The sequence below is a fragment of the Sebastes umbrosus genome, chromosome 5 (genome assembly GCF_015220745.1).
Source record: "Sebastes umbrosus isolate fSebUmb1 chromosome 5, fSebUmb1.pri, whole genome shotgun sequence".
Taxonomy (NCBI): domain Eukaryota; kingdom Metazoa; phylum Chordata; class Actinopteri; order Perciformes; family Sebastidae; genus Sebastes; species Sebastes umbrosus.
In genome coordinates, this window is record NC_051273.1 from 14824917 (window position 1) to 14834525 (window position 9609).

Consider the following 9609-nt stretch of genomic DNA (forward strand, 5'->3'; position numbering starts at 1 on the left):
AAATATTTACCTCAATAACATCAACCAATCAAATTTTATTTATATAGCACATTTCATACTACAGGCAAAGATCATACATGACGAAAGCATATCAATAAAAACATATAAGATAAGAAGGTATTACAGTAAAAGGGAAATAGGATAAGATGGTATTATTATTATAAAAAATGGAATAATAATAACAATAATACTGATTCTAAAATAAAAGTTTTACCTGTTAACCATGCACTAAACACAACTAAAAGCTTGCAAAAAAAAGCTTGCAAAAAAAAGATATGTTTGGAGTCTGCATTTAAAAGAAAACACTGTTGTAGCAGATCTTAGTTCATGTGGCAGAGAATTTCAGAGAGTAGAACCATAATGACTGAATATAACCCATCACAGGCGCAGCCAAATAAACTACACGCTCTATATGAATATGACCTGAAATAAATTCAGTGGCCTGGCTCAGGTGGACAGACTCCTATATCAGACCCAAGGCCACGCTAGAATTAGACATACCAAGACTGTCCGTTTGACTTTCTTCAGTCAAGGGCATCTAATGTCATTCTACTGTATGGCTACGGCTGCCTGCTGATATAGCACATGGTTATGGATACTACATTTGGGATGAGGCAGACAGATATAACAACTAACACTATAGTGTTACACACAACTTCTAGGTCATCCAGTCTGAGCTCATGATCAGATGACTACCACAGACACGTTTGTGATTAAATATGTGTTGAACATTTCAATATACCTCTACTATGACTGTCAGGTGTAGAGAGTCTGGACCAGAGGAAATGTGACACATAGGAGGGAGGGGTGGTTCAAACTGGGGTCCAGAGGCTTAGGTGGAGTGTTCAGCTGTTTTGTCGAGTTCTAAATTCACTCAACACATCCTCACATTGCCTTGGTTCCTTTAACTTTACTCTATTTTTAGCCTATGTGCACCATCAGTATAGGATGCTGCACTGGAGAAGGCCTACATTTCACGATGCAAGTTGATCCGTCAGCCATCTTCACTGATTTGGGGCCTTTTCTTAGATCTGTTTGAGGTCAATCTTCAAGGGATATGAAATGCTCCAATTTGTAATCCAATACATGTTCTGTTGCGGATACATAAGCAAAAAGGTCTTACTTAAATTGACTCTTTATCCTTTCCCAACTAAATGTCCAAAAAAGCTCTTAAAAGCTTTGTAAAACGAGACTGGTTTGCTTCTCCGGGGCATCGTTCCCCTCTTAGTGACGACAAGTTGTTTTTTTGTGCCCCAAGAGATTATCCTGTCGAGTTTCACTGGACTTAGGCGTGCTCAGTGGCACATGGAGCTGTCCGTCAAACTGAGGCGAACACAATGCTGCTCGCTTTGTTCTGTCTGGCCGTCTGGTTGAGGGAACCCCACGAACTGAAACCTTGTTGTTTTAATGAAACTCAGCCCAACATATGCTGGAGTCGAAGGAGCTATAGAGGAATTAATATCTACATTGTGTAACTTTGAATGTTTTCTGTGTATTTTTAGTATCGAGAGCTCTGCAATCACGGTTTGCAAACCACCTTATCACTTACTCACTTACTCTGATGTCAGTAAATGACCTCACATGGGAAAGCCAATCAGGTGTAATTTAAGAGAGGATATGTGTGTCTTCACATTAGTTTAATCTTTTGTGACCTTACAACTGCAGCAGTGGTGGAAACTCCCTGTGGAGATCCATGCACTTTGACTTGAGGTTTAGGACACTGACAGATATGGGTGAGTATTGTGACGAGCATGTTATTAATCTACATCAGCCTCATAATGCACAGAATACTCATTTTGGTGGAAGAGATCTTAGATCTCAGTTTGAGCATCCTCTGTGTAGAACAACACATTCATGTGCAGCCATTATGTAGACCATCCTCGTGCGTTCAAGTCATTCCTACTAAGCTCGTCTCTCACGCATTCATGCACACCAGAAAACCATCAAACCCACTAAGCCTATTGTATACATTTTGATTGTTGCTGATCGTTCCATTGATGCTGGACAAGAGCTGCCTCACACCATTAAAGCCAAAGCTATCTTTGCTCTGTCATACTGACAGAAGGCTATTTTGGAGGTTAGTATGTGGGGAGAGATATGTCAGCTGTTCAGCACTATGCTCCATCAAAGCCAGAAAAAAAGAGAAAGCGCTATAGGCTGTGTGCTTTGGGGACAGGGATGCAGCTTGCAAACCCGGGCATGCTTTCCTTTGGCTAAACGTTTGTTGTTAATCTTAAAGGCTTTGTGTGAAACAAGACAAGACTCGGGCCGATCGGTTGCCATGGTGGATGTTTTTTAGCCTCTTTTTTCAGGTGAAGTTTTTTTTTTTTTGGTGCGACGGGAGGACATGCAAGGATTTATTCTTTCTAGAAAGCTGCTGTCTAAGTTGGAGGTGGGTGCATCGCTGCAGGTGATCTGATACTCTGGTAGTTTTTCTTGACATCATTTCTTTGTTTGCATACTTTGATAGAACCAAAGGAAAATCACCACTGAATGAAGTCAATGGAAAAATAGCTAACTTATATTACAACACAGTTGTATTAAGGTCAAAGTCTTTCACTCTCAGCTGTTTTAAGTTTGCTCAACTCATTTCAAAGATGTTTTTTTTTATTATTTCCATAGTATTTATTCATCTTACATCTTGGAAAAGATCCCAATGGATATCATAATTGATTAGGTCTCTAGAGGTAATCTACATAAAGGTTGGAAGACTCAGTGTCGTTGTGTGACGCATTATGAAATGTATTTAGCTGGTAGGTAATTAGAAAGAATGGCCCTCCTCTATTTAGAAAACCTCATAATGATAGTGGGAGGAGCCAGTCTCTGAAAAGTGTGTCATGATCTCACATATCATATCAATCAGTTTAGTGATTGGTGGATCTCATTTGTTTGTTTTTTAAAGCTTCTCCTTCTCCTCGGTTCAGTGCACACAGCCTGATCACAGCAGAGTCTATATTGGTGGTGCTGAGCTCAGCCGAGTGAGGTGACAGAGATTACTCTGCTCCTCTTTACTGAGGAGGACTGGCATGCCATCGCCCGGGTCAACCATATCAGAGTGATGATGCCATGTGTGTCCATTTTGATAGGCCGATGTTGCCATTTTGGAAGTGATGGTTTATATCATATTCCATTTCACTAAGAAATTTGTTTGGAATGTGAAATGAAGCTTTGTCCGAAACAAACAGGACATATATTGCAACAGGTTATCTACGAAGAGTACCTGAAAGAAGCTGAATGGCTGTTAATGTGAATGAGAGTGAAAGAGATGGTTAAAGCTAGGGGTGGGCGGATCGATATGAAAATATCAACACTACTGATACCCATGTCTCGTTTTGAAGATGGGTTCTAGCGTCATCAGTTTCTCTCTTCTATACCCATTTGTATTTCATCAAAGAGTAGAACTGTCTGTACAAACAATGTTCTGTTGTACCGTTTACTTCTCACTGCTATTGTAAACGCGTTGCGCACGCGCAGTGGCGTGCACCCTGACTAGTTACTCCGACAGACACATGATGGCTAAAGAAAGAGGAGCAAGTTTGGAGCTATTTCACAGCTGTGAATGTTGGTTGAGGGTAGTTTGTGTTTTTTTATAGGTATTTGCACTAAAAAAGTTGGTAACACTTCATTTTACAGGTCTGCAAATGTCATGGTAATTAGGTGATAATTAGCAAGTAACCTATTTGAAATTTCTTGGAATTACTGCCAAATTACCCCAATATTTACTTCAAAATGTATTGAAAATTACTATATTATAATTATTATTTAATAATGATATGCTAAAATAGCATATAATCGTAGGCTTGAGAAGCAGCTGTGCCCTGCTCTTCATCAGAGGTGGAAAACCAAAACTAATAGAAGACACTTCTGATCAGGCACAAATCTCACCATTGTGTGACTTATTGTCTACACAAATGTAACCTGGTAGCTAATGTAATGATTCAGGGAGTTTTTTTTTCAAGAAATTTCAAAAAGGTTATTTGATAATTATTATCTATTTATCAGCAGACATGGAAATAAAGCATATCAATTAACTTTGTCTTCTTTTCCTGGAAATGTATTAAATAAATTACCAGCTATTGGGAAATAGCGGAATATAATTATTAAATAATGTTAATAATAAAGTAATTTTCTATATATTTTGAGGTAAATATTGGGGTAATTTGGCAGTAATTCCAAAGAAATTTCAAATAGGCTACTTGCTTATTATCACCTAATTACCATGAAATTTGCGAATTGTAAAATGAAGTGTTACCTACAAGTTTTAAAACATTCATTATTCTCAACAAATCAATGTAGTAATACATACATTTTTTTTTCATGTGTGCACATTCAATTAACAATGAAAAAAAACATATTTTTGTTATGCTTTTAAAAAGTGTCCTTTTTTAACATGCATGTGATGTGATAAGTAATTAACAGTGGAAAGCAACATGAAAGTACATAAACCACTTTTAATTATAAAAAATATTGTATCGTATCAGTATTGATATTGGCGATTCTGGCCCTGTATTACTTGTTATCGGATCAAAACCAAATTTTTTGTGGTATCGCCACCCCTAGTGAAAGCTGGTGCTTTTACGGCTGGACCAATAATCCTTATTAACAACAGAAAAAACGATTAGTAGTTTTCTTCTGAGCCAGACTGTTAATTGATATGTATATTTTCATCATATTATAGTTGTAGCCCTTCTGTGATAACTCTGGTAAAAAGCAAACAAGATTCCCCAAATCACACGGAGAGAAGAGCAGGATGGGAGACAACATACCTGGAGGAATAGTCGCTGCTGCAAGTAAATTCTCTTCTCACACAAAGAGGTAAATTTCAGCGTAGTAGCGAATGAGCATTTGAATCTCTAATGCTGCGTGTGTGTGTGTGTGTGTGTGTGTGTGCCAGAGAACCGTCTGCAGGTGGTGAAGGGTTTGGAGGATGTGGAGGTGTGTGAGTGTGAGAGCTGCTCTTTTGAGGTGACCCTCAACCTGGCCTATATCGAGGGAGTGTGGACCAGAGACGGGATGCAGATTAAGTCCAAGCCCAACTGGCGCATCAGCACGCATGGGAAGAAACACTCCCTCCTACTGAACAGGGTGGCTTTGGGAGACGCAGGCTTGTTCTCTTTTCAGGCCAACGGCATTGAGACCTCAAGCAGACTCAGTGTCACAGGTAAGGTGGTGATATAGAGACTGTGCTATTTCCATAGCCACTGTATTTAATTCTCTGTCCATGTGACCAAGACAATAGACATGGTCAGGTCAAAGCCGACACCTGACCAAGGCCTAAACATTCATATGATGGGATAAAGTAATTAAAACATGACTACACTGCACTCTTACTACATCAGGTAATAGCCTAATGTATACAATTACAAATGTAAATAAGTAATAGGAGTCTATATGTAAGAAAAAGAGAAAGTCAAGTTAAACTTCATTTGTATAGCACATTTAAAAAACAAAAACGCAGTTGGAAGTGTTGAACAGGCACAAAAAACAAATGAATACAAAGCGAACAACTACAAGAACAGACAAAAACAATACGCATAATATGCACATAATAGTAGTTAAAGAATTGCAAAAGGTAAGCTGTTCCAGAGATCAAGGGCGGCCACCGCAAAGGCTTGGTCACCACGGTTTTTGTGTCTAGTTCTGGGGACATCTTGGAGCTTCTGGTCGGTCGACCTCAGTGCTCTAACTGGAGTAGAAAGATGCAATAGTTCTGCTAGAAAAGGTGGCATCAGCCCATTTAAAACCATAAAAACAAGCAATAAAATCTTAAAATCAATCCTTAAATGGACAGGAAGCAAGTGGAGGGAGGCAAAAACTGGTGATATGTGATCCTGTTTTCTTTTTCCAGTCAAAAGACGAGCAGTTGGAATTTGTACTAACTGCAGATGCCAAAGAGACGACTGTTCTACATTCACAAAGATTTAGTCTAAAAGCATTGGTAACTCTCTCGAGATCTTTGGGAGACAGATTGGTCTTTACCTTGGCTAAAAGTTTTAACTGGAAAAAAACTAGTTTTGACAACTGAACTAATTTGTTTATCACATTTGTCAAAAATAACACCAAGATTCTTAAAAAAGGGTTGATTGTGAGAAGCTCAAGGTCCAAGAATACCAACATAAACATCCAATAGGTCAGGTCGCATTTATAAAGTTCTGTTTGGTTGCTTTATCAGCATTAACAGTCAGAGTTTGTTTACCTTCTGCCAGCTAGGGACATCCACATAGTGAAAGAGCTGGAGGATGTCGACACAGTTGAGCGTCAACCTGTGAATTTCCTGTGTGAGGTCAACCAGGTGGATTTGGAGGGTCGGTGGTACAGAGATGACTGCAGAATTCGACCTGGGGACAACATCAAGATCAGACACCAGGGTGAGTGACCAACCATGTGGTTTTTACTGAAACATAAGCCAAGAGTATAAATACTCCCCAGCGCTTGCTTCATAGTACACTAAACTTTGCTAAGAAGCTGTGTTTGAGTGATCGTAGTCTTGTTATATACAATACATAAAAATGATAAAACATTTTGCTTTCCGATTGCAGGTAAAACTCACATCCTGCTCTTCAAGTCGGTCAGGCCACAGCATGCTGGAGATATCCGATTCACTGCAGAGCGCGTCTCGTCCTATGCAACTCTCTCGGTGACAGGTGAGCCACCAGACTGTTTATGTCATGATTAAACATGGATTTATGGAGGAAATGATTTGGTCGCTCACAGCCTGTTCCTCCCTTCTTCAGAGCTTCCGGTCCAAATAGCGCGTCCTCTGAAGGTCAAGATAGCCATGTATCGCCACCGGGGTCTGCTGGAGTGCCAGGTGTCGCGGCCTAACGCTCAGGTCAGGTGGTACAAAAACAGGAAGGAGCTCCTGCCCAGTAAGAAGTACCAACTGATCAGCCAGGATGTCTACAGGCAGCTGACCATCGACGACATCTGCTCTTCAGATGAGGACACCTACACCTGTGATGCAGGAGATGACAACACCTCCTGTCAGCTTCTGGTGGAGGGTGAGACGCCTGCTGTCACATTAATCAAATCATTCATGTACCCACACAAAATACTTACCGTATCATGAGTAATACCCATGTTCACGTGTTTCTAATGTGCAAACTATACAATCAAGAGTGTTTGTTGTAATGTTATACGTCAGTACTTGTGTCAGTAGTAATGTGTATTATGGCTGTAAATGCAGAGCAGGCTATACGCATAGTGCGGGGGATGAGCGCAGTGGAGGTGATGGAGCCAGAGCCAGCGCTGTTCCAAGTAGAGACCAGCCTGAAATCAGGGAGGCCTCCCCGTTGGACCCTGAACGGTGAGGTGCTGGAGCCTTGTGCAGCAGTGGACATCGACAGGGAGGGCACCGTCCACAGCCTCTGTCTCACCTCTACAGACAGCTCCATGTCTGGCCCCGTGGTCTTTATGGCTGGCAAGAGTCGCTCCACTGCTCAGCTTACTGTCAAAGGTCAGTTAGCTGATCCTCTACATGATCCTGAAAAGGACGAAGTGGGTCAAGTGAATGAATTTATGATTTTGCAGGGGTGTCTCTTTAAGTGGCTTTCCATCTCCCCCCTTTAGAGCGACCTCTTCAGGTTTCCCGCCACTTGGACGATGAAGAAGTGAAGGAGAACGGCTCTGTGACTCTGAGCTGTGCGTTTGCGCCCTCTCCCCGGGTGGTGAAGTGGTTTAAAGGTCGTACGGCGCTGAAGAGCTCGAACAAATACAGCATGAAGAGGGAAGGGAAACGAGCACAGCTGACCGTTCATGGCATGACAGCGATGGATGCAGGACAGTACCACTGTATGGCTGGGGGCTCACAGAGCACAGCACATGTTAAGGTAGAAGGTAGGTTAAATATCGTTTTGAGGAAAATTGAGGCGTGAGGTAAAGTCACTGTATCGGATATTCAGTATTTTCAGACACTACCTCTTTACGTTAGTTTAATTGATGATTTGGCGTCATTTATTTCCCCCTTTCATTGTAGTGCGAACGCTGAAGTTGGTTAAACACCTCGAGCCAGTGGAAGTTGAGGAGGACAGCATTGCCACATTCTCATGTGAGCTCAACTATGTGGTCGCCAACGTGGAGTGGCTCCTCAACAATGTCCGCATCTATTGCAACGTTATCAACAGGATCCAGCACATGGGCACGATGCACAGCCTCACAATCAAGAAGCTGCGTCCACAGCAGAGCAGGGTCACCTTCAAAGCAGGCCTTCTCTCCGAGATCACCATGTTAAAGGTCAAAGGTCAGCTTTGGGAATAAAGTTGGGAATGAGTTTTTTTTCTGATACTTGCATTTCCATTTGTTCATTTCTGAGAAACATGAACACTCATGTATGATGTATGATCTTGGCTCCAGAGCGCCCAGCAGTGTTCCTGAGGTCTCTGGAGGACGCAGTAGGAGAAGAGCAAGGGGACGTCTCTCTGCAGTGTGAAATCTCCAAAGAGACAGTGACCCCTGTTTGGAAGAAAGATGGTATGATCCTGACTGCTGATGATAAACACGAGTTACTCCAGTTCGGGAAGTCCATGGCACTGATCATCCATTCCTTAAGCAAGGATGACGCCGGACAGTACACCTGTGACCTGGGCACCAGCCAGACCAAGGCCAAAGTTACTGTGCATGGTGAGTAGTTGGAAAAATGATGCGTCCCAACCAACGTCCGTCCGTCCGTACCAACGTCTGTCCGTCCGTACCAACGTCCGTCTGTCTGTACCATTCTCGTGAACGCGATATCTCAGGAACAACTTGAGGGAATTTCTTCAAATTCAGCGTGATCATCCACTTGGACTCAAGGATGACCTGATTAGATTTTGGTGGTCAAAGTCAATGTGACCTTACGTCTGACCCATTATTGTGAAAGCAATATCCCAGGAACACCTGGAGCAAATTGTATTACATCTGGCAGACACATCCACTTGGACTCAAGGATGAACTGATACGAATTTGGTGGTCAAAGGTTACAGTGACCTCACAAAAAAACGTTTTTGGCCATAACTCAAGAATCCATATGTTAATTATGACAATTTCACACAAATGTCTAATTGGATAAAATGATGAAGTGATGACATTTTGGACAGACATAAATGTAAACTGCAACTTGACCTGTTGGTGGAGGCATACAACCACAAGGTTTAATTGTGAACCTCAAATAAAAATGTTCTTAAAACTGACACTAGGGCACTCAGGAATTAGAATATAGAGACAGATGGATGTCATTCCATCACAAAGATGTTAAATGACTTTCTAAGGCGTTACAGTAAATGTTTCTCTCTGTATTGGTACTCTGTAAAGTCATATTTACTGTAATAAGGCTGCTTTGTTATTGTATTTGTCTACAGACTTACACATCACTATTGTTCAACGTATGAAGACAACATCTGTCCTGGAAGGTGAAAGCTGCACTTTTGATTGTCAACTCTCTCATAATCTCGATGATGAGCCTTCCTGGACCATCAATGGCCAGGTGGTGGTCACCAATAGCCGTATCCAGGTTATCAACAACGGCCGCAACTATAAGATGACAATTAGAGATGCTACACTGACCGACGCTGGAGACGTAGTCTTCACAATTAAAGATCTGAGCTGTAGGACCATGCTCTTTATCAAAGGTAA

The 9609-nt window shown here is 41.5% G+C and overlaps 1 protein-coding gene and 1 long non-coding RNA gene across 11 annotated transcripts in view; one reads left to right on the forward strand and one right to left on the reverse strand.

Moving 5' to 3' along the window:
* The first annotated feature begins 2027 nt into the window (after positions 1 to 2027).
* Positions 2028 to 9609, forward strand: part of obscna (obscurin, cytoskeletal calmodulin and titin-interacting RhoGEF a) — a 49476-nt gene continuing 41894 nt past the window's right edge. For 4 of the 10 annotated variants that reach the window (XM_037769873.1, XM_037769878.1, XM_037769879.1 and 1 more), the window contains exons 1-12: positions 2028 to 2317; positions 2355 to 2392; positions 4679 to 4790; positions 4895 to 5161; positions 6207 to 6368; positions 6540 to 6644; positions 6735 to 7001; positions 7187 to 7456; positions 7570 to 7836; positions 7976 to 8239; positions 8353 to 8619; positions 9336 to 9605. In XM_037769873.1, coding sequence (XP_037625801.1) covers positions 4751 to 4790; positions 4895 to 5161; positions 6207 to 6368; positions 6540 to 6644; positions 6735 to 7001; positions 7187 to 7456; positions 7570 to 7836; positions 7976 to 8239; positions 8353 to 8619; positions 9336 to 9605 — 2179 coding nt within the window. In that variant the 5' untranslated portion in view covers positions 2028 to 2317; positions 2355 to 2392; positions 4679 to 4750. Of the gene's footprint in view, positions 2393 to 4678; positions 4791 to 4894; positions 5162 to 6206; positions 6369 to 6539; positions 6645 to 6734; positions 7002 to 7186; positions 7457 to 7569; positions 7837 to 7975; positions 8240 to 8352; positions 8620 to 9335; positions 9606 to 9609 lie in introns of all 10 variants that reach the window. The other 6 variants (XM_037769876.1, XM_037769880.1, XM_037769881.1 and 3 more) reach the window with 5 other exon arrangements.
* Positions 5568 to 6692, reverse strand: LOC119488323. Its single transcript, XR_005206933.1, has 3 exons — positions 6551 to 6692; positions 6197 to 6338; positions 5568 to 5686 (listed from the first exon to the last, which is right to left on the reverse strand). It is a non-coding gene; the product is annotated as an uncharacterized LOC119488323 (long non-coding RNA).